Source organism: Syngnathus acus, chromosome 24, assembly GCF_901709675.1.
Source record: "Syngnathus acus chromosome 24, fSynAcu1.2, whole genome shotgun sequence".
Taxonomy (NCBI): domain Eukaryota; kingdom Metazoa; phylum Chordata; class Actinopteri; order Syngnathiformes; family Syngnathidae; genus Syngnathus; species Syngnathus acus.
Genome location: NC_051108.1, coordinates 6,533,581 through 6,557,446, shown reverse-complemented (window position 1 = coordinate 6,557,446; position 23,866 = coordinate 6,533,581). Strand labels below are relative to the sequence as shown.

At 44.5% G+C, this 23,866-nt stretch overlaps 1 protein-coding gene across 3 annotated transcripts in view; it reads right to left on the bottom strand.

The window, feature by feature from the left end:
• Positions 1-304: 304 nt before the first annotated feature.
• LOC119118151 (pleckstrin homology domain interacting protein) overlaps positions 305-23,866 on the bottom strand; it is a 31,473-nt gene continuing 7,911 nt past the window's right edge. Inside the window, exons 18-41 of one of the 3 annotated variants that reach the window (XM_037244931.1) lie at positions 23,165-23,329; positions 22,854-23,037; positions 22,643-22,745; positions 22,226-22,363; positions 22,012-22,109; positions 21,734-21,938; positions 21,542-21,652; positions 21,243-21,350; positions 20,925-21,049; positions 20,764-20,846; positions 20,580-20,691; positions 18,212-18,288; positions 17,982-18,137; positions 17,530-17,650; positions 17,329-17,454; positions 17,121-17,196; positions 16,998-17,054; positions 16,719-16,871; positions 16,367-16,519; positions 16,060-16,271; positions 15,764-15,990; positions 15,395-15,544; positions 13,849-14,580; positions 305-348 (exon numbers count right to left, since the gene is read on the bottom strand). In XM_037244931.1, coding sequence (XP_037100826.1) covers positions 13,883-14,580; positions 15,395-15,544; positions 15,764-15,990; positions 16,060-16,271; positions 16,367-16,519; positions 16,719-16,871; positions 16,998-17,054; positions 17,121-17,196; positions 17,329-17,454; positions 17,530-17,650; positions 17,982-18,137; positions 18,212-18,288; positions 20,580-20,691; positions 20,764-20,846; positions 20,925-21,049; positions 21,243-21,350; positions 21,542-21,652; positions 21,734-21,938; positions 22,012-22,109; positions 22,226-22,363; positions 22,643-22,745; positions 22,854-23,037; positions 23,165-23,329 — 3,638 coding nt within the window. In that variant the 3' untranslated portion in view covers positions 305-348; positions 13,849-13,882. Of the gene's footprint in view, positions 349-11,960; positions 14,581-15,394; positions 15,545-15,763; positions 15,991-16,059; positions 16,272-16,366; positions 16,520-16,718; positions 16,872-16,997; positions 17,055-17,120; positions 17,197-17,328; positions 17,455-17,529; positions 17,651-17,981; positions 18,138-18,211; positions 18,289-20,579; positions 20,692-20,763; positions 20,847-20,924; positions 21,050-21,242; positions 21,351-21,541; positions 21,653-21,733; positions 21,939-22,011; positions 22,110-22,225; positions 22,364-22,642; positions 22,746-22,853; positions 23,038-23,164; positions 23,330-23,866 lie in introns of those variants that run through there. The other 2 variants (XM_037244933.1, XM_037244932.1) reach the window with 2 other exon arrangements.

Here is a 23,866-nt window from a genome sequence, read left to right as displayed (position 1 = left end):
CCCTCCCCCTATGATGTCATTTGCATGCAACTAGCATAAGAAGCCCCTCAGGTGCAAGAACCGCCCACTTGCCCCTTGTTGCACTTTTCAGCCGCTTCAATTTCGTTCTTTCACTCGACACATGTGGTGACGCGTACACGCTCACCTCGTGCTGCTTTAAAGCGTCGCCTATCCAAACAGGAAGTTGGCCTCTGCCCCGGTTGCAGTTGAGGCTTCATGGGTGGAGATTTCATTAGTCGCGGCTAACAGGCTAATTATCCGCCTCGGCGCACCTGTAAAATTTTACTGAGTGTCAATCTTATGCTGGCGTGGACCTAGATGTGTGTATGTGTGTGTGTGTGTGTGTGTTTGTTTGCAGTAAGTAGAAAATATTAAGCAATGCTGGCCGTTTGCATGATAAGTGAATCATGTTCATGAAGCAGCAGAGACCACAAGTTTTGGCAAAAAAAATAAAACCAAAAACGTACATAATCTGTGGGTGCCAAAGAAACCTCCTCATCCTGCCACCCCCGCACACTCACCGGCGCCCCCTGCCTAGCGGCCTCTTTGTAGCCGTGTTGTGACTGTATCAGATGTGGGGGAAGTAAAGCGGTGAACGGGTTGGGGGCGGGGAGGGCCAATGTGTGAATTTATAATGTGCTTATGCTGGAAATGCAGTCACGGGAGATGCGGGCGCCAAAACGCTGAGCAATACGCCCACGCGCTCGCTAAACTGTGGGGGGTGGGGGTGGATGGGGACAGAGCACCCTGCACACCTTTCAGCCTCGTGAAGGTGGAAGTCAATGTGAGGTTCTCTGGAGTTGAAGCATTTAGCCTGGGTTGGTAGTGGAGAGTATTTATCGCATGTGCTGACTACCTGTACATTCCCCCCCCCCCAAAAGGGTTTACTGTAAACAGGTCTCGACCGCCATGTGTGAGTGGTGGGTCCAGGTCCTGGAAGGTCATGTAGCAGCAGAGGAGCAAATGGTGTCGCTTCCCTCAACGCTAGGGCAAAGTTCAGAGGTTCAGCACTTGGTACCTACAGCACGGACACATAAAAGGCTGCTTGCTTTTACGGCCACAAATGGCCAGTTTTGGATGCTGCACCCAAAAAAACATAAGGCTAATGAAATAACTTACAAATTGCAAAGGAATCAATCAATTCACTGGTTTGTGACCGATTGACCACTAAACTGGGATGCAGAGTTGAATAATGACAACTCCTGCTGTCACCTCTTGCGAGAGAAAGAAAAAAAAGATTTTACAAGACAAGATGGAGTAAGGCTAGCTTTCGTAAAAACGATTGGATCGTTTCAAAACTGTCGGGTTTCAGTTCAGCCAGCAGATTGTCGACTGCAAGGTCCCGAGGCTTCAATAATTCCGCCTTGAAGCGAGTTCACTGCAAACTGCCGTCACCTTCGCTCGGGTCCAACTGAGCTGAAAGTTCGCAAGGTTAAGAAAATAAAAAAGACGTTTCATTGTTGCTTCGGTCGCAAAGGCTTTTCTTTTCCCCGGGCCCCGCTCTCGAAGCCGCTCCCTCGTGCAGACGTGCTGACTGCGGTGATTTTGTGGGCGCAGTGGACCGTGGTGCACCCTTCACCACTCGGCAGGCGGGGTGTGCCGCTCAAGCGGAGACGCTGCGAAAGCCATCTTGCTGCACCCCGCTCGGCCGAGGCCTGACGACTAGTTAAGCTGTGGCCGGACAGGTGGCGTGTCAAATAAAATCTCATATTGCTGCACGCATTTGTCATGATCTTCAATAAAAGTTCTTAAACGTGGCTGTGCAAATACTTTACCTTGCTAAACGTTAATTTATCAGATATACGAACAACAATAAGGACTCTGCACTACAACTCTACACAATAATCCCACAAAATTAGCACTTGACAACCGTGACGGAAATCCGTCTATTCGACACCAACGATGATAAAATCAATTTCCATCTGGAACAAATGACTTTTATGAACGCGATCTCGATTGCACAGGATGTCCCCGACGCTTCACAGTATGAAGGTGCCGGTGTTGGCCGGTGGGGAGTGTTTACACACTTGCGCTACCTCCGCCGCCACACGTACATACTGTCACACGTGCACACACACATGCGTATACACACACTGCTGGTGCACCTCCTGTCTCCCTCTGCTTCCACATCTAATATATCAAAGCATCCCAGTGTGGCTGCGGATCTCAGCGAGGGCTGCCTTCACTTCCTAGGCAGGAATATTCTTGATCTTGCACGCTCCAACACACACAACGCAAGGTGATGAAGGATGCCACCCCCAGCTGACTCACACACACTTTCCCTTACCAAACACCTGCAATAACACCACAAACACACACACGCGCAAAATGGCACAAGTGATGGCTTATGTTGAACCTGCCTGCGGTACACTTTGGTTCGGTAAGTTTCATTTTCATCAAACTACAACTAGCTAACAGAGCGTTAGCTAACATTTGTATACACGTCTCTAGAGCGTAGCGTTATTTTGTTTGAAGACCAACAGGGTGTCACGCCGGACATCATACGACAAAATACAATTTTGTACAAGCAGTTTTCCGCAAAGTCCTTTCCAAATAGCTGTAAAAAAAATTGCAATACGCTAATTGAACTTGATTATAAAATGTGAAGCAATGGAGGGCCAAATAGAAGCGTCCCTTGTTGTACTATTATGTGTAATATGTCATGAGTAATTGCACTGGCCTATCTTTGCTGATAAAGCCTATCTGGTTCCACTTCCTAGTGAGCGGCAGGAGGAGGAAGAGGAGGAGAAGGAGGAATAAAAAGATTAGAGGGGAAAACAGTGGAGCCATTCATTGAAAGGCTTCCTCTGGGAATGTTGGTGCTTTGTACCGACAAGAACTGTGTGAAGACGTGCGAGCCTACGTGGGAGTCCGAGAAAACCCATCAGGGTCAAGCAGAAATCATCAGAATAGGTGGCGGAATCCAATAGAGCGGAACATGGTGTATGTATTTGATCCATATGTAGATACATGTATAGAACTCACAACTCAGTGCGTGTGGTCTCATCCTCCCATCCTGTTTGGGGATGGTGGGGAGGGGCGGGGGGGGCTGCTTCCTTTGGCTCGGAACCCTCTGTTGTGACTACATTACAAGGCCCGACTTAGACAACCCTGCCTCACCTAGGACACCCTCGAAAGATGCTGCAAGCATCTCTCAGGTTTAAATTAGAGTTTGAATTATACAAGGCTGGGCATCGAAAAGGTTCCATCAAAGTTAGCGTTGGTAAGCCGACATTTTTGGTGCTCAATCCCAATATTAGGTACCAAATTCACGGTCAGCCATTGGTGTTGAGTGATAATAATTTTGCAGGCTATATAAAAATGATGTGGCCCCGGGCCTTTGGTTTGACACCTGTGATCTAGTCGATTAGTTCTCCTTTAAGGAAAAATACTTGCACGGCAACGCACCCTGACAAAGTACACACGCACACACACAAACACAAGCCAGTGAGGCAGAGAGTCACAGGGGGGAAACCTGGAATGAATTTCTCTGTGTTTACCCAAAATATACAGAACCCAGGCTGCCTCCGTCCCAGCCGAGCGCCGACAAATCCGCCAACCGCTTATCAAATTAAACCGCCATTAGCAGCGTAAACACACGAGCTGGCGCGTACGCTCACAAACACGACCTAGCGTCTCAACCATGTTCACGCCAAATCCCTCCTTCCTTCCTGCTTGTAATTCCAGAGTCTTTCGCAACTCGCTTTGGTTGTCCGTCAACGCCATGTCCGGAAGTGTGCGGCGGATTATAGAGGTGAGAAAAACGACTCATACTTTGTACGTGCGCACAAGAGTATCTCATTTTATTAATATTTTGTTCATGCTGAAAACAAAAGAGAAAAATGCTACATGTCGGATGATTGCGTTTAAGAGCTAGTTTTGGCTCAACTTTTATGCTATCAAAACAACATCTCATAGCTTTGCGAACGTTTTGCAACTGACTACTAAAAATAATGCTACCTTATCCAATGCTAACTGAAAATAAGAGTGTTGCGGGTTTTTTTTTTTTAGGTTAGACTATTTTTGAATGCCAGGATCTGGTGGTTTTTAGGCTTGCTCAAGACAACGCATTATCTTTTCACACGGTCATCATCCGGTTGAAAAAAAAGTAACGAGCCTATTCAAGAAAGAGTAAAAAAACTGGTTCAAATGTTAATTTGAATATAAGGTACAGTGGCAAATCTTTTAACTTTATTACTTCCCACCAATGGTAGATTTGCTCCCTTAATGTCACACCTGACGACACAAGCCCCCTCCCCTCTTTCTCCTCGCCACCCCCCAGCAAGCGTGGCATCCGGGCTAATTCCTTCCATGCGCGCTTGTTAATGCGCAGGATTCTGCCATAAAGCGGCGAGCGCAGGTAACAGTCTCATAAAAGTCAGGCAGCTGTCGGGGGGGATTTATCTCGTAACGGAGGCTAAGGTAAACTGCCACAGTGAGAGACGGCTGTTAAAAAAAAAAAAAAAAAAGGACGATTCTTCCTTCCTTTTTCCAGTACGGCCCTGAGGGAGCGCCTGACTGGAGTGAATGGAATAGAGCATCAGCATAAAGCAGTCATCATGCAACCAGAACGACATGGCTGAACAAATCGCCTTTATGGCCCATGTCCCACGTACGGAAAGTGGTTCAGGACGCTAAACTAATTAATTATATCTGGGGGAAAAAAAAAGTGGCCACACAGGAGGGACAACCCCAATATGGGTTAGCAAATGGAGCTTTAAGAAAATAAAAAATGCTCCAGGCATGAGACCTCTGCCATGGCCCAAAATAATTTCGAGCACAAAATTGAAAAAATAACGGCATTTTTGTGACGCCATTCCACTCCAGTCCTGTAGGTAGCAGCAAGGAGGTTGCTAAAAATTTTTACAGGGATATTCTCTGTTTGCTTGAATTTTTAAATCGGCTTGTCGATTATCACTCACTTATGCTAACAGAGGAGTTAAACCATAGTAAATATTTGTATGGATAAAAATAATGACGTTTGAGCGTCTAACTGGTATACACGCGGTCCCTCTCTGGAATTCCAGCCTAGGTCTCCTCTATTTTCTAATAAACCCAAGTGGGGGCCTTTTCCAGTTTTTACAGGAACAACGAGTCATGAAATGGTTGATTTCAGATGGCAGTGCGTGAACGTTTTCAGTTAACTTTATTGATCCGTGGCCTGCGCAAGAAACCTCGGCACGGGAGGATTCACACCTCCCGACATTTGGGAGAAACACCTTGAACGCCAGATGGCCGGGAGCCCGCGCTCCCCTGCGGCGATAGCGACCTCTGCCATGGCCAAAAATAAGACAGTTCTCTAAAGGTTCATATTTAATGTGTATTCAATTGAGTTTGAGAGCAATATAATGTGTGATTTCATATAGCGTATATAAATACAACAAATCCATTTTTTTTTCCACTTAAGGTAAAGGAGTTAGAAGGTCATGATTTTATTTTGCCACTAGGTGACTGGTAGAGAATGGAATGTGGCACATTTTTGTGTCTGGAAGCACATCCCAGTGTTCCTCATTATTTTGTTTAGATTTGCAACACTCAACTCCCCCTCAGGGATGAAAAAGCAACGAGGTCCTTCTCTTCCCACAACTGCCCCGGCGACCGTTCGGCTGTCAATCACTTCCACAACATAAGATGCCTGATGGCATCACACAGGTGCGTGGTTGTGAAGTTTTTTTTTTTTTTTCATATTTTTTCAGCCTCTCAAAACATTTTTGGGGTTTCATACATATGCGTGCAAAACTTGTCAATTAATATCATGTGTTTCTTTCCGCACACGCATGCACAAATTAGAGTTTGAAACCACCATAGCGCGCGCCATCATTACGCCAATAATAGTTCACATTAATCTCTGCGCTGACGACTATTAGCGCTGCACCGCAGAGGCTCCCGGGACAGAAAAAGCAGCCGTTCAATGCCGGACGGCACCTTTGCGAGGGACGCTTAAAGAGTGTCGCTGTACAAACTGCCTGATGGCCTGCACATGCCCGCACGCACACAACCAGACTATGTTTAGCCAAGACTTATTAAAGTGTGTATTTTCTGCTCATACATCAACTGATTTGGACCATAACGACCCACTAGACAGTTTTGCTGCTAATTAAATGTAACATAAGATTGTTTGAGTAAAGCCAATTGGAGCGTTGGCATTATAAATCTTTGCTATTTTCCTTTTACGCTGACGAACACAAAAATGTAAACTATGGTTTGATTGTTCATTTGATAGCTCGTGTCATTATGCCAAAAAAACTATTATCATGCCACTTAGCGGAATTTATTTTTACTTTGCCATTGGAGTCGGCTGTCGCAAAATTTCCGACTTATGGCAGACAATGACGCGGCCTTGTGGAACCAGTTTAGCGCTAGTTCTAGTTTTTATCAAACTTTGTGTTTAGGGAGCGCGAATAAGGGGGGGTTGGAGGGGAGGGGGCCGAGCCCTCGCGCGTCTGGACAGGAAATGGGCCGCTTCAAACTTTGACCCCAGTCCACTAGGCATCTTTTTTTGTGTGTGTCTTGGAACAGGTTCTTATGGGCTTGATGGACAGACAGATGGTCGTCATAGCGAGCACTGCAGGTGCTCTGCCCCCAGGTGGAGACGGCGGGTGAAGTCACCCAGGGGGGATGCCAAGTTTGGAACAGGGGCTACAAACGGAGGGAAAAGGCCGTCAGGTAACAGACTTTCTGAGGAGTGTCCACTTTGATGGGCTGGGATCGGTTCTTGGCGGGACAAAGCCATGAGTGTTGTTTGCTTCGCCGCTGGGCCGCAATAAAAGAAAATTGCCTCAGCGACCTTCCCGGAACACGAATATTGTTCCCTTGAAAATGGTTTATTCTCCTTTCAACATTTTCGGACCGGACCGCAAACGCTGAGCAGAGGGAGGAGGAGTGTGAGGGGAGCGGGAATGCGGCGTGTGTGTATGGGCCGCTCCAGCGGAGGGGGCCAGGGGTCAACGCTGGGGACTCTCCCCTGAAGGCAAGTCGACTGCGAGCGGGTAATAATAAACGCTCGGCGTTTTGGATTTCTGGGCCGGCGAGTCTGCCTTCAGGAAGTTATTGCCGAAAGCTAAACAGCAATAGTTCAATTAAAACAATGAGAGCTATTTGTTTTTAGTGCATTGTTTTTGTTTAAGCATGGAAAGTCGAAACAGCTAAAAAGATCATCGCATCTAAAAATGTACAGTACACGATGATGCATTTAAGCGTACCAGACAAGGGACTAGAGATAATTCGAAATAAATATAATTTGAAAACAATATAGATACAAAAATATTTATCCTAAAATGACCACTGAAAAATGATTGTTGCATGCCTGCTTTAAACTAAAATCGATAACTTTGTTTGAGTACAGAAAATCCTATAAGATGGCAAATTATGTGACGAATAATGATGACAAACAAATGAAGCAAGGCCTCTAGTAACACACAAACGCGCGCACACACACACACACACGCATAAACACGCGCAGCTAGAGTTTGGCCCAGCCTAAATACGTCCATTCCAGACGTTTAATCCCAGGCTTCGCCGTGTTTGTTTTCGTGTTTACGGAAGAATGTCAGCCGTCCGAGGACACAGCACGGAGAAAGGTCAAACCGCAAGACCCCCGGAAAGACTGGGCAAACATGATTAAATTCTAATTTGTTATAGAAGGGATGCCATTTGCGATTGCGCTGGCGATGCAGGCTTCCCTTGAGGCTTGAATCCATCGCGAGCGCTCAAGACACACGTCACGGTATGATGAAACGTGTGCTAGTGACGCTAAAACACATTCTTTAATTCGGCCCAATTAGAATTTACGTTATCATGAGGCCTGTAATATATATATATATTTTAAATCCACCATTCATGATGACTATAACCTAAGGAATTTTCTAAATATCTTTTTAAGAGGGAACTAAAACTAAAGGACTGAAATAATGCAGTTGCGCGAGTGGGCATACTTTGAGGCTTTGTTTTGAAAAGTGGCTTAACGCGGTATAATTGGCACACATCTCCACCCACAAGGATGTAAACATGGGAGGCTGAGATCTTCATCGGTGAGGATGGAGACAACAAAGCCCGGCGCTGAAAGGTTGTTAATCTGTGATGGATCTTTGGCTCTCCGACACGGCGGTGATGGTGTTGGTCGGGAATGTTGCCGCCTGCATGAGGGGAACATGTGTTGCTGTGTGCGCTATGCGGTCCGTGCGCTCATTAGTGCGAGCTGCAGTGCAGACTAGCTCCAGTTACAGTAGTAAACACCACCTTTGAAGTTTTAGTGGAGGCCCGAAAGCCGAGCAGGCCCGAGGATGAAAAAAAAGAGTGACGAAAGACGGGGGAATTATCGGGGAAGAAGCAAGAGGACAATGGGGTCATGTGACCAAGAGGTTGTTAAAGGTAAAGCAAATGATGCACAACATCTGCACCTGACACCCGCCCACCCCCAAAAAATTATTACATTCAGGTGCGGGCCTATTAGTATAGTACAGCATGAGATTAAATACGAAAACAATTATATTAAAATGCTAAAAGGCAGTCCTATAATAATTCTTATCTTGTCTTTAGAGTGTCATTTATGTAATTTTTCAATATTCACAGAAACAATCATCGGAATATACAGAGCTCATTTGCATGATGTCAACGACAGCACAGGTAACATTTTGAGATTCCTTATCTCAATCAATATTACACACAAAAATGTAAACCACTGTACAAAAATGCGTACTTACACTTCTTGCATTTCTCAGAAAACTGAAGTCATTTCATGAAAAGCCGAAGAACTTCTGGAAAAGACGGAATAACAGTGTATAAGTGACTGCAGTGAAGTGGGCCTACTCCTAAATATCACATTTGAATGGAAAAGCTACCAAAATAAAATACATTTAAAACAATTCACTATGACCTCAGTTGAGAGGGTTACGATGCATTGTCATTTTAGACGTAGCTTAGCGCTAACACCTGCATGCGTGTGTACATAAGTGCAAGTGTATATGTATGTGCCATTAAAAAAATGCAGCCCTTTAAATGGGTGCATGTGGGTCAGTGGGTGGGTGTCCACGTTGGCGAATCGGCAACGGGCGTTGCAATAAACAGATGTGGAGTCTTTATGAGGTTTTTACAACAGGTTCGGCTGTGCCCAGATGTTTATGCTCACCCATGTATGGGCGTCTCAGAGAGAGAGAGTGAGAAATGCACAACATGGAAACCTCATATTAGTGAAACATGGGCAAAAAAGGTGTGTCTATGTGTGTGGGTAGGGCAATTAATGTCTCAAATAGTACCTTCATAGCATTTTTTCCCCCCACTTCAGTACAGTTTAAAACAAAAAAGATACGCAAGGCATTTTATGGCGCAAATCACAACAAAATTAAAGTTGACTTTTCTTCCCCCTTGGCCATAACGTCCAGCGGAGAATGACTTGCGGACACGCTGACGCCGCGCGGGTTTTTAGCACCTTCGCTCGTAAATTTGTAGAAAAACAAAAGAACCTGAGTCAAACTAAAGGATTTACGGTGTGGGAGGGGGGGCCTGGAGATTTTAGACAATATGAAAATAAAAACACGCAATAAAGCTGCGCTGGGCTTGATTGTGGTCGTCACAGGGATGTGGCGGTGCTCCAACATGGCCGACTTTATTGCTACATCTGAAAAAGCAAGCAGGCGAGAGAGCGCGGCGGGGACGGACGTCAACAGATTCAGAGACCATTAGAGGCAAATCTTTTTCCCGACGTGGCCACGATCTCCAGCGGGTGGCGGTGGCTGGGGGGGACCGCGGCCCCTTCTCAGGCCAACTTCCAAGCAAGGCTCAGTTTACCAAGCTTTTTATCGACACCTTCTTTCTTCTCCTTTGGCTTTACATAAATCCTTACGTCACACGGCAGACCTGACTATTAAAGTGACTTTTATAAATATCAAGAGGAAAGTAGGAATTTGTGCTTTTAAAGGGTAAAACAGAGTCAAACACATAAATAGTATAGCGCCATTTGCATTCACCGCAACGCTCTTGCGCCACTATAAGCTACTAGCGACATTTCCGTCTGGTAGCAGAATCATTTTGCAAGACATCCGCATTTACAGTGCACCCGGAAAGTATTCAAGGTGTAAATGACATTTCCTTTAAGCAATCGTCTCACTATCTCAAAGTTTTATGAGCAAACCTCAATGACCAACAAATCCCCAATGTCAAGACAATGTCATCAAGACCAGCCAAAGCTAGAGTAAGAAGAAACAGATCTTAAGTCTTGAATCAGATTGCTTCCATGGCAAATGAAATGAGGTCATTTTCTCTGCGCTCATAAAAAGGAAGTTGTATGCTTCACTATATTTTGTCCTGATCATAAAACTGATCCCTTTAGTTCGATGACTGTCTAATGGTATCAAACTGGAAATAAAAGTGAAGCGCCCATCACAAAATTTCTCACCATTTAATTGATAAAATGTTTTTAAATTCAAACGAAATTTGGCATGCGGATAATTTCAGAGATTCTACTGTGTTAAAAAATCCGGCAGTTTATGTCCCACTGTACTCCTAGTTTGTGAAAAACAGTTTTGCGGGTATCTTGGCCCTTTTTGGACGGTACCGCGCACCAGAGGTTTGGGTTTCACGGATCATGGCAGGGGAGCGTTGAAACTAGAGACTATGACAACAAACACAGCCTCTGTATTTTTAGGTTGCCAGTAGAAAATCCACTTTTCACAGTTTGATGCACGGGTGTAGCCAAACAAACTGCGGCCTTCAAAAAACAGGACTGGCGTCCGCAACTGGGATGGGATTACAGATACAGTCATGCATGCATACACACGAAGGCGAGTTCTTTTATGTTTACATTTACACTTTTATACAAATGAATGCTTTTCCTTACAAAGTTGATAAAAACTGCACTCAATCTGAATATTTTATGTGCAAAAACGGAGCCTAAAAAGTAAGCAATTAAGACAATGAAGACAAGCTAGGCAGGCACTACAATCATAAATTAGACATACAAAAGAATCAGAATTAGGCCACAAATTATGATTGCAATTTAAGACGAGCAACATGAATTTAGTACACCATTTATGTTGCGTTGTCGCCACCTATTGACTAAAAGAGGACCCTGCATAAGCACTCTACAAACTAATTGAAATTTTGGATACAACACATTTATTTACTACAGCACTTATTGTTTAGAGTGCTGTACCTATAAAACGTGGATACTCTTTCACATTCCGTAGCTGTAGTTGGCGTTTCCAAACTACGGGTACTATTTCAACAGGACAGTATAGCGTTTGCTTACTTTTAGAAGGAATAAAAATGCTCGAGGATATGACAACAAAGTTAGTCAACCACTTAATTTACCTTCATAAAAGACATTTGCAAGCGCACTAAACGGAGCCATTTAGTTCATATTTAACAGTGAGCGTTGTCGTTTACCTGATGACGCTGGACGTCCATCTTGGAACTACGTCATCAGCAGAGTGAAAAGCCACGACTGAAGTATACCAGTGATGCTACCCAATAAAAATATAATAATAAAATAGGAAATGGAACTTACTGCAATATTGGAATGTGGTACTCTCGGCTGGCTGCTCAATACAATTCAGCTACAAGAAAAACAAGAATAAGGATAGGCACATTGCCAACAGTCATTATTAAGCAACTCACCTACACATGCAGTCATCCTTGAGAGCAGCGCTTGTTGATTAATTTTACTCCTGTAAGATATGTTTTAATTGTCTGCAGCAGAAGTAATGGTTTTATGAAGGCCAAAATTTGAACCAAAATGAGATTATTTCCCATGAAGCTTGGCAGTTTGATTAATTCAAAGGGGACAGGCGATTGTTTTTCTAAATCGCCCAGGCAGCCTTACTTTCTGGGGAAAAAAACAAAAGGTAATTTGGAGGTTCCCTTGTATGCCTCACTTTTGACCAAATCAAATCAAAATACACACGGTCAATCAAAGCACCCGAGCACACATCGTGTCCAGAACATTGATAATCTGTCAAAATTGGGAAATTATGTATGAAGTTATATTATAGAGCAAAGGAAGAAAAGCACTGACATTTTGTTTGGTGAAAATCCAGTCAGGCCTTTTCTTGAAAGCAAAATTAAGGCCCCGACAGGATTCATCAAGGCACACCAGCACAACCATGAATATGACACTTGCCAATTTGACCCAATTTGCTTTAGAAATATGTTTATACATGTATGTGTGTGTGGTCACAACACTTAAAAATACAGTAAAAAGCACATTGCAAAGAAGCTGTGCGGGGTAAGTGCATGTGGATATAGCGTTGCTTATGTGATATGAGTCACATGATCTAATAAATACACAACTTTTGTCTGTCTCTCACACACACCCACACACCTACGCACGCATCAGACATAAAGGCACATTGCTAATGTAAGAGGACGTACACATGAGCTCCTTTGTCCATGTTGACACACAAACATAATATAACCCTTCGGACCAACAGTACCAGTAAAAAGGTACAACATTTGGTTTTTCAGCACACACATCCATGTTGTCCTTGTCTAATGGAAAGCTTTTGTAATGTTTTCCTAGAGAAGGAAAAAAAAAAAAAAAAAGAAAAATAATTTGGTGATTCTTTTTAACTAATAAAATATTTAGTTTTAAAAAAAATTCTTCAAAATCCAAGAGTTTTTGTGACTAATGTTTCCTCATTGGACAGGGATGCATACATTGTCTACTGAAAAGCATATACAGTATCTCCCAAAAATTTCCTGTTTTAAGAAAAACAATTACTTTTTCCAAAATTGCAAATTTAAAACAAATCAAAATTACTTTTGTAAAGGTACAGGATTTTCATTGGACAGCACTCACCCAGACACGAGAAACTATGTATTGCCACATTATTTTTTCCTTTTTGTGTTTTCCCTTGGTGAAAAAAAGAAAACACAAAAATCCTGATTAAAATATTGCAGTTGAATAAAAATTTAAGTCACCAAATTTGTAAATAGGTCATTTTCATTGGACAGCACACATTCTATTTCACTGAGAAATTATTCACATGCCATTTCCAGATTGTTGTTGTCCACTGTAAAGCATTGCATCACCAAAACGTTTTATTAGTATCATTTAAAAAAAACAATTTTGGCAAAAAAGCTGAAGGAAAAAAAAAACTGGGTAGTGTGCAATTTTTGGGCACAAATACAGTATATGGAGGTTCATGCTTTTCATTGGACAGCAACACATAAGACTTCCAGCAGAGGGCGAAGCATCATACAAATGTTAGAAAAAGAAAAAGCAGGACAGGGGGTGTATAAAAACAACATCTGGGGACAGGGGGGAAACGTTCTGGGCTCAAGTGGGCATTTTTCACCGCGCTCGAGGTACAGTTCCGTAAAGCAAGCTCCTCCTGCGGCTTTTCTTTCAAGCACTAAACAAGGGAGGGGGGGTCCAACATGGACCAATACTTGAGGGAAGGGGGCACAGCTTGGATTAGCAGTAGCTGGGCCAAGCATGTTCATGTGCAGCCCCTTGCACACAGCGTTTCTCAACTTTCCGTGATGAATCTTTGCCTGAAAATGTTTTTCTTCCAATTATTTTTTTTCATTTTCCTTTTTATCAAAACATGATTTAAATCCCCTGAATTATTTTATCCTGTGGTTTTTCAGATTCTATATCACACTTTTTTTCCTTTTTACCACAATTGCTCAATATTTGGAAAATTATAATTAATAATTAATTCTGACAATTATATAAGACATCAGAAAAATTACATCCAAGGGTTCAATTATTTTGTAACTAAAAAAAGAACTAGATTGAATTTTGGGGAGAAAAGAAAAAATCCTAAATCTTCTCTTTTTTTTTTTTAACCAAAGCTTCTTCAATTTCCGAGGAAACCGGCTTTGATGGGCAGTGTGAAAGGGGCTTGGGTGTGTGTGTGTGTGTGTAAATGTGTGTGTCTGGCTACCAGCCAATCAGGTTGGCCTTGGCCTTCTCTGTCAGCTTGCGCACACGTCCCTTGGAAGAGGTTCCGAAGGTGATGGAGGAATCCTCAAAGAGTAGCTGCCTCTGCTCCTCCTCCGAGTCATCCTCCACATACCAGGCCGAGCGTCGCCCCTGGTTACGGGTGCGCATAGAGCCGCCCGCCCCGTCCTCGCCCTCTTCCTCCTCATGGTCCGCTGCTTCATCCCTTCGGACCCCTCTTTGCGTCCGTAGTGTAGATGTGATGTCCTCATGCGCTCGTCGGCTGCTCCTCCTCAGCGGTGAAGGTTCAGGGGTCTCAGAGTGGGTAGGAAGAGGAGGAGAAAGAGGCGGTGATGTTACCTCCTCAGTTCTGATGGACCGCGGCCGGCCCCTCCTTCTCGGCGTGGCAGAGTCTGACAGGACTGCCGCCGATGAGCCGCCCTCGTCGCCAGTAGACTGGTCGAGCTCGTCGTCAAGGGCAGGGCTGACACGGTCTGTTTTGCCCTTACTGCCTCTTTTCTTGCCCGGCGGGCGACCGCGTCTCCTGGAGGGGCTGGCCGGAGTCGCTGGGTCTGCCGGAGGGCTCGCAGGCGGTTCCGCTCGGGATCTACGACCCCTCCTTCCGGCTCCGGCGGTCACGTGAGCGCTGTGGCCGTTCAGGTAGGCGGTGCTCTGGGAGGGGGGGCTTTCAGGAGACCCTGGAGGGGGAGGTGACACACGGAAAGCGTGTTTAAAATCATCACATCGAACACGAGACGCACACATCTACATGATCAAATGAGTCAAGGTATTCAAAACACATTTCTGGATATTAAGTAAAATCAATGTTTCAATATCATTACAGTCAAACCTCGGTTTTCGACCACAATCCGTTCCAGAAGGCGGTTCAAGAAGTGAATCGGTCGAATTCTGAATCTATTTTTCCCCATTACAAATAATGGAAAAATTTTTAATCCGTTCCAAGACTAAAAAAACCCCCGCCTTTTTTAAGCATTTTTTCATGTGCGCATTTTTGTCCGATCACGTAACGCGCAAACGTAGCGCGCCGCCGACCGCGCCACTGCACCGCGCTGGTCGCATTATTGTGACAGACGTCGCTGAAATTTAGAAAATATTTTTAAAGTCCTGATGTACTTTCCAAAATTTAGATGGACCTCAGTGCGCAGGGAGCTTAATTTGGTCCGATCGCGCAACCGCAGCGCGCCGGGCGCTCACTATCGCATTGCTTTAAGAGCGTCTTTGTGTTTTAGGATGGCTTTACTGCTCCCGCTTGCTTTCTTTGGCGGCATGATTAGGGGTTAATACAATCCTCAAAGAAACGAAAATACAATAACGGAGTCAGTCGGCATCCGGGCCGCGCGGTCGGGTTTTCTCGGGTCCTTTCGGCTCATCTCGCAAAGTTCGACCTCCGAATTTTGTTCGACAACCGAAGCAAAAAAGGCCAGAAATTTTTCGTTCGAATTCCGATTTGTTTGAGAACCGAGACGTTCGAAAACCGAGGTATGACTGTACCTGATCTTCGTCTCAAAGGCATCCTCAGTTTCCGCCGAATGCTTCCGGTCACGCCACCTTCCACGGCAGGAGAAGGCGTCGTTCTCTCAGCTGCTGCAGGTGGCGTGGAGGCGGACACAGAGTTGTGCGTTCTCAGCGAGCGTGTCGACTCTAAAAGGGAGACAAATTATAATCACGACACGTAAATTCCGTTTTAAATGTCTATTTTACATATTTCTTTTCCTCACAATCATTTGCTGAAAATAAATTTTGTGTTGAGTGTTGTGATTTTTTTCTCTAAACAAAAGATGTTTCTTAAATACTATTGAGTATAATATTTTTTTAATCACAGCCGCAAAAAGTAAATTAATTCATAAATAGTGATCTGACCTGAAGAGCCGGAATTCGGCGCAGACGTTGACGAGGGTGGCGTGTGCGCTAAGTGTCTGGCGGCGCTACGCGTGCGCCCCACTGCTGGCGTGTCAGTCTTCCCGTTGAGTAGCGATGGCGTGGGCTTCGGGGGAAGGTTCTGTCTCAGCGAGGGTGGCCGTGAAGGAGGCGGTGAAGGCTCCCGCCTGCTGGTCACTCGGGACGACACGCGCCTCTTCCTCTCTGGGCTAATAACAGAGGACGGGTCATATGACTGCTGTTCAAACTGAATTCGGAACCTGGTTTTGGAGTCGTACCTGGATGCCGCGCTGCTGGGGGGAGACTCACTGCGGCGTCGCCTCTTGAGGTGCCGTGTGGGTCGCTGGTCAGGGGTGGTGTGTCGGACGCGGCGCTCGGCGGCCCGTCGGGTGAGCTTGTCCGTCAAGCCATGGATGGCCTGGTGGTCGGCCAGGATGGAGCTCATGTGCTCCTCGAAGAGCGCAGACAGCCTCAGACTCATGCTGTAGATCTGAAAACACACACACCATGTCAATAACATACAAAGAAACCTCAGTTACTGACTAAAAAAAGATTTTGGTTCATGTGTGCATGTGCTTCTCTCACCCTTGATTTCTTACTGGGGGTGTACGCTTTGGAGTTGCTGAAGATGAGGCGTACATCCTTGCAGAGCTGGATGGGAGTCTGATACTTGCCTGCAGTCAGCGTGTTGAGGACAGTGCCAAAGTCCATTGGAGAGTCTACAATCTGGAGGTAATCCTGGCACAGTAACAGCAGAAAAGAATTAACAGCTTTTGCACACACACACACACAAAAAAAAAAAAAACATTGACAGGCTGTCATGTCCATGCTTGTCCAACAGGGGGTGCTAGAATACCTAATGTTAAATTTAATACACATTTACTTTAATAGCATTGCCACATCACTGTATGTCTCATCTCCATCATGTTGCGCGTACCGGATACTCTTGCAGGTCCACAGGTTCTCTGAAGGGCTCAGAGTCCTCGCATTGGAAGATGAGGTCCAGCAGCTCCTTGCAGCGTCCTCGCCACGCTTGAGGGTCATACGAGGGAGGTCGCGTGCGTAGATGGCGTCGTGTCAAACGTCGCTCCTGCGCAGGACATTGTCATCACAATGAGAAAAAGGATATTAGGCCATTCGGACTTGACGTGAATTCTGTTTTTATTTTTTTAATATGCTTGATTGCATTTCACATTGTAACTGCATTTCATTTGACCTTGTTTTGCGTTGAGGTTCCTGGCGTACTCGTGTCCTCGTCATCGTCCTCTTCCTCCTTCAAGCAGAGCAAATGCATTAATTTAATAAATGCGTCTTTATTCAATGATTTATAGATACACACCTCGTCTTCAGTGTCAGAGAGGGTGGCCTTCTTCAGCGTTTTGTAGAGTGGCATTAGATCTGTTACACTTTGGTCCCTGAGAATGACAAAACAAAGAATAATGAAATAAAAAAATAACTGAAAATTCTTTTAAATGAATAAAATGTCATTGATTAGTAAAATAATTAAAAAAAAGGTTGCAAAAGCAGCTGGTGGGCACTCTACTCACTTAATGAACTGCAGCATGAGGTCGGAGACAAACTTGGCGGTGGTGACAATGAAGGAGCCCGGCTCGTTAAACGTTTGCGCGTTGTGCTCGATGTAACGGACTTCCCACATCAGAGACGACAATCGTCTGAAGCCAAAGTGCGCACACGCATTAATCCACTGCTCTTCCTCCTATCACACACGCAAAGTAACATTCCGATACCTGTAAAAGCGGTTGACCAGCCTTTGGCGTATGGTGCTGAGGTCCGTAACGTAAGCAACCACCGTGCAATAGGTGGGGTACGCTTGAAGGTCCACTGGGAAAGCAAACGGCGCCGCAATGTCTGAAAACAAACAAAAATAATTTGTAGACAATCAATCCATTTTGTGCCTGTGACACACCTTAAGGCTAGACTGACACCAGATTTACCTCGACCACTCAAGATTTAAGCTAAAGGTGGCTCACTTTCCCTTTTTTCATTTATTTTTTTATTTTTACATTTCGCCAGCAAATAAACGAGGCTTCACTGCACAATCACATGGTGCGTTAAAACAATACAGCAGCCAGTCTATCATACTGATGACCTCAACATGCTGACTCGTGTTACAAGAAGCGGCTTTATTTTGCATGACTCAGCTGGGATGAAGCAAGGCGGGATGATGATGATGTCCTACCCAGGGTACAGAGCTGGTCGATGGCTTTGATGATGCGCTCGCACTCATCGGCGCGCGTGCGGCATCCCCATTCACCGTCCAGCGGCACGTACAAGAGCTCACGATGCTCCTCTTCCGTGAGCGGGACACTCGTGCCCAATTCGTCTGGGAATGACGCTGAGCAAAAAAAAAAAAAAAAAAAAAAGTTAAGAGTCACATGATAAGAAGCTTGTTGTGTTAGAAGCACTTACCCTCATCAGGAATTAGCTCCATATCCCATGGACTCATCTTCTCCGTGTCGCCATTGTCCCAACTGGAACAACAGTAACTAAATTTTACATTGCTTGTTTTAAAATCTGTTGTAAAAATTGTTTGTATGTACCGTATTTTCCGGACTATAAGGCGCACCTAAAAACCTAAAATTTTCTCAAAAGCCGACAGTGCGCCTTATAGTCCAGTGCGCCTTATATATGGATCAATTGATGAATTTGTTGATCCATACTGGTTGTACACAGTGCTCTGCCAAAATGTTTCAGTACATTTTAGTACGACTAGTAAATTACAAGGTCGCATCGCTTCCCAACATTACGGCAACTGTAGTCAGGGGGCGTCACCGAATAGCTGTTGTACCCGCGAGGCTATTTCATTTCAAAATAGGCTGCTCCGTTAATGTTTCGAGTAAATTTACGGATTGATATGGAAGGGAAACATAGGTAAGCAGTACCAATGTGTTAGATCGAACTTTAGTCAGTTCCGATCATTTTATAGGAGATCGTTTGAGAAACGCGATTGTTTACACTTTGCTGAGGCTCATGGGAGATTGCGAGCTGAGGCTCATGGGACTTTGCGGATGGCTAATGCTATAACGATAGCTGCTATACGTACCAGGCTATTTCATGTCAAAATAGGCTGCTCTGTTAATGTTTCGAGTAAATCTACGGATCGATATGGAAGGGAAACATAGGTAAGTAGTACCAATGCGTTAGATCGAACTTTAGTCAGTTCCGATCATTTTATAGATCGTTTGAGAAACGCGATTGTTTACACTTTGCTGAGGCTCATGGGAGATTGCGAGCTGAGGCTCATGGGACTTTGCGGATGGCTAATGCTATAACGATAGCTGCTATACGTACCAGGCTATTTCATGTCAAAATAGGCTGCTCTGTTAATGTTTCGAGTAAATCTACGGATCGATATGGAAGGGAAACATAGGTAAGTAGTACCAATGCGTTAGATCGAACTTTAGTCAGTTCCGATCATTTTATAGGAGATCGTTTGAGAAACGCGATTGTTTACAGAGGGCTCGTTGGCTATTGGCTAGTGGATGCATACCGCAACCCTAGTCAACCTCAGTTTGTTGCAGTATAGCAGGGGTCACCAAACTACGGCCCGCGGGCCGGATACGGCCCACGGGACCGTTTAATCCGGCCCGCCAACCCTGAACAAATTGTATTATTAAACTTTTTTTTGTGGTCATTTTGCCTGCAATGACTGCGTTTCCCCAGTAGATGGGGAAGCGCTCGCCTGCGCATTTACTACCGGAAGCCATGTCAGAAAGCTCGGTGCACACTCACAAGCGCGTGTACGTACTCAGTAGTACGGACATGGCGCACTCGCGCTCTATTTGTATCAGTCCCGAATTTAGAGCGTGGGCTGTGACGACAGCATTCTTGTAATTCGCGCGCTGAGCTTTCAGATGCAGTTTTGCGCTAAAGCCACCCACAAACCTTCCCCTGGAATCCTTCCATTAAAATGAGTCGCCCAAGGAAAAGCAAGGTGGACACAGTGCCGAGCGTTTAAAAGAGAGTGGCCAATTTGGCTCGACGTACGCGACGTGACGTTCAGCCACATGAACGTCAACATCAAACCGTCACAGATCGAGGTAAACTGACCAACACCTCGGATCTCGCCTAAGAATTGCCACAACAAATTTTACTCCAGACTATGACGCACTAGCAAACTTTAACAAAAAAGACAGCGGTGTCTACAAGCCTACTGGAACCTACAAAAGGATTATAAGAAAGGAACACAAGAACTTTAAGAGACTGCTCATATGTGTCAGAGAGATTCTGCTCTGACAACTGAGCTGAACTTTTATCTGTTAAGATTGTGCATGGCACAACAGAAAGTTAATGTTCCATGGCTTTTTTTTCAATGAGGAACCCAGAGAGAGTTATTTAGTTATTATTAATTTCCAGTTTTTTCTGTGAAGAACTCAGAGAGGGTTATTTAGTTATTATTTATTTCATTAATAGTGTTATTATTTGTTTCCTGACTTTTGTTCTGTAAAGAACCTGGAAAGGGTTATTAAATAACCGTTATTTGGTTATATGTGGCTTTCTGGAAAACAATACATTTTTTAAGCTCCCCTACGATCGTCACACTTTTTCTGTTACAAACTGACACCGGCCCCCCATCAGAGAAGGGAAAGGTTATGTGGCCCTCACAGGAAAAAGTTTGGGGACCCCTGCAGTATAGCTTCTATTTTATGCGCCTTATAATCCGGTGCGCCTTATATATGGACAAAGTTTTAAAATGGGCCGTTCATTGAAGGTGCGCCTTATAATCCGGTGCGCCTAATAGTGCGGAAAATACGGTAACCATTTAAAAAATGTTTACCAAACGTTGTAGCATAGAAACAGGCTGTCTGGGTACTGCGTCTGGTACGGCTCGTGACTCTCGATGGTGCCGAACCACCAGGCGTCGTCGATCACAGAGCGAAACCTGTCACCTGCACACACAAGAAATCACGCCTGAAGTGGATCTGCTTCACTAGAACAAACAACGCAGGTTGATACCTTACCAATAGTCCATTGTCGCTTCCGGGCGTTTTCAAACTGTTGCCGCAGCACCAGGAAGTCAATGACGTCTGGCATGTCGTGGTACCTGTGACAGAAAAAATATCATATCATAAATATACATTTTTTAAAAAGTAGAAGTAGAGGGGCAGGTTGGAATCTTTACTTCATGGAGAAGGATCCTCCAGTCAGTTTTCCAGTGTCCGGATCCAGGAAGGCCAACTTGAGGCAGCATAATGTGGGCAGACCCACCTCATACTTTATTCCAACAATTTTCATCAGTTCCTGTTCCTGAACCGCAAAAAACAAACACATACCGATTATAAATCACCTTGTTTTAATTATTTGATGAGTAAAATGTACACACGGGGTGACTTCAAATATATTTTCCATCATGTACCGAACATTGTTAGGTCAAAGGTGAAGATTGAGATGGTTTTACGAAAGGGTCATGGCAAACATTTTTGCGTGTGTTCTACTTTACCCGCAGCTCCATCTTGTGCCAGGGTTGCTTCTTAGGGTTGATGCTGTAAATTTTCTTTTGTTTGGCCATCTCCACATATGCCTCGTGGCCCTGACGGAAGTAGTACAACTGCACACACAAACACAAATGCAGCATACACATGATTACAAAATAAATTTTTAGACACACCTCCATTTTCCCCATCACAAGAAAAAGATTTGTAACTGTAGCCTAGCTGTCTCCCCTAGGCTAGGAAATGCTTGTTAAATATTTTTTTTTCCATTTGGGGATCATTAAAGGATTATGTAATCTTAACATACTTCGTCTCCCATCTGTGGAATATAAGGACATCTCCTGGGGAGCAGGTCCGTGATCCAGGAAGAGGGAAGCCACTCCTCCAAAGTCAGTCCTTGCTCTTCAAACTCTGCCCTCTGCCACACAGCATACTTCATTTTTCTAACAAAACATTTTTTTCATGATGCTTAAGATTTTTTTTTCTTGAAATGACAAACCTTCTTCTCATTTGGCTTCTTTTTCTTTGGTAATGCTCCATCCTTGTCGGCTTTGTCCTTCTTGCGTTCTTTCTTGGGGTCGCGCTTCTTGTCGCTGTCCTCTTCTGAGCTGCTGCTCTTCTTCTTCACCTTTACGCTTTTCTTGGGCGGCTCCAAGTTGATGCCTGCGTCAGCCGTCCAGTCTGAGTAGTCGCTGGAGTAGTCGCTGTGCGAACGATGTAACCATGTCAGGATCGAGCTTGTGTTGTGAGCTTGTGTGTCATTACATTGCTACATACCTTGAACTGCTGTGATCGTCAGGCCAGGGCTCTTTTTGCTCCTCATCCTTTTCCTCTTCTGACGAGTGTCCGTTGATCTGCCGCACCTCTGCCTCGCCCTGAGGACGCACACAAGTTGAGAGGGTTTGACACAATATGGATTTGCTCTTTTTATTTGTATAAAGTGGCTTAAGTGGCTAATTGCGATACGGCATGTTGCATTGGTGCGCTCTACCTCTGAGATGCTGTCGTCATCGTCGGCAATCTCGGCACTCTGCCGGCTCGTCTCCTCCACGGCTGCTCGGGTTTGATAACCGTGGTTACCCTGACTCCGCCTTCCCTCATCAACCACACTCTCTGAAGTTGGATGAACCTGCGAGTCAAGAATTAGCAAGTGACGCCATCGTGCCTCAGTCCATTTAACAAAACAAAAAAAAAAGCTTTTAATATTCAACATAATTTACAATACAGCATCATATTCTTTCCTCAGCTATTCAATTATTTTTTTTACCTGTAAATTAATATGATTGTCTACAAATTAGTGAGCATTCAAATTGACATAGTTGGGCCTATACTTGACAGGATGCCATTGCAATATTTGTCTACTCCACTGAACGTAAAAAAAAAAGACATCTTGACTGAAAAGTCTTACCCTGCTCTCCTTGGGCAGAGAGTGGATAGTGCGTCTTCGGCGTTCCGACTGGTAAATGTTGATCTCCTCCTCCCCTTTGGCCTCTCGCCAGTTCACCTGTTTCCTAAATGACCAAAACAGACACACACAAACACAGTCAGCATACAAGGAACAACAAAGTGTAGAGTAAACTACATTGCTGTCACTTTGTTGCGCTGCTGTTGTCTGTTACCTGACAGAAGCATCCTCCAGCTCAGGCACCAGCACCCGGCGGCTCCACGCCACCAAGTCTCCTTCTGTGGCCATCTGGCTGCGTGGGGCGTTGCTGTGCATCTGCCGCACACCCTCGATCTGCCCGCTACGACGGAGCCCCACGTTGGGCGGTGAGTGCACCTCTGTCGGAGAACCCACAGACCCTGACGAATAAAACGGTAGAAGAACCATCATGTTCTAGCTCCTTGAGTACCGGAGCTGAATGCTTCCTATCGCCATAAATGAAAGTTAATAAGACAGCTAATTGATTAATTCTCAAAGCACAAATACCTCTGCTGACGAGGGAGCCCGGGGGAACAGCAGCGGAAGCAGCAGTAGCAGAAGGTGTCTCATTGGAGCCCAGCCTCTGGTCCTGTTCCTGCTGTAATCTCTGGATCATGGTATCCAGGGGACTGGGGCCATCCACCGCTTGCTCGCTGACCACTTGGTTTAAACCTGGTAAACAAACAAACAAACAAAAAATAAGTACTTGAGAATGAATATATAGAATCTAACAGTGGAGTTTGTTCCATTAGCACTTTACCTTTTAATGTGTTCTTAATTATGTGCAGTCAGTAAGTAGCATCAAGTGGCTTGTTAACTGACATTAGAGTGTAGTTGTTCCCCTAAAAGCATCTCGTTAAGTATATAAAAAGAAGAATGTTCTCGTCTTGGCTGATGATAGCGATGATAGCTGTCTTACTGGAAAAGCGCACGCACGTTCATAACTATGACCTAGTCCTGTAATATTCATTGCATTAATTTAGAAATTATTGAAGGCAGATTAAAGAACTGGTTAATAATTTGTTGCAGAAAATCTGATGTTCATGTAGTTTATGAAAGCACTGATGCATTTATTAATTGTACATAATGCAATAAAAAAAATTTTTGCGAAGGGACAAACTGAACTTTTGAAAACCTAGATTTTTTTTAATTGAAATAAATGTAAACTTAAATGTAAAATGTTTTGATTTTGAAAAATCTTTACAATTG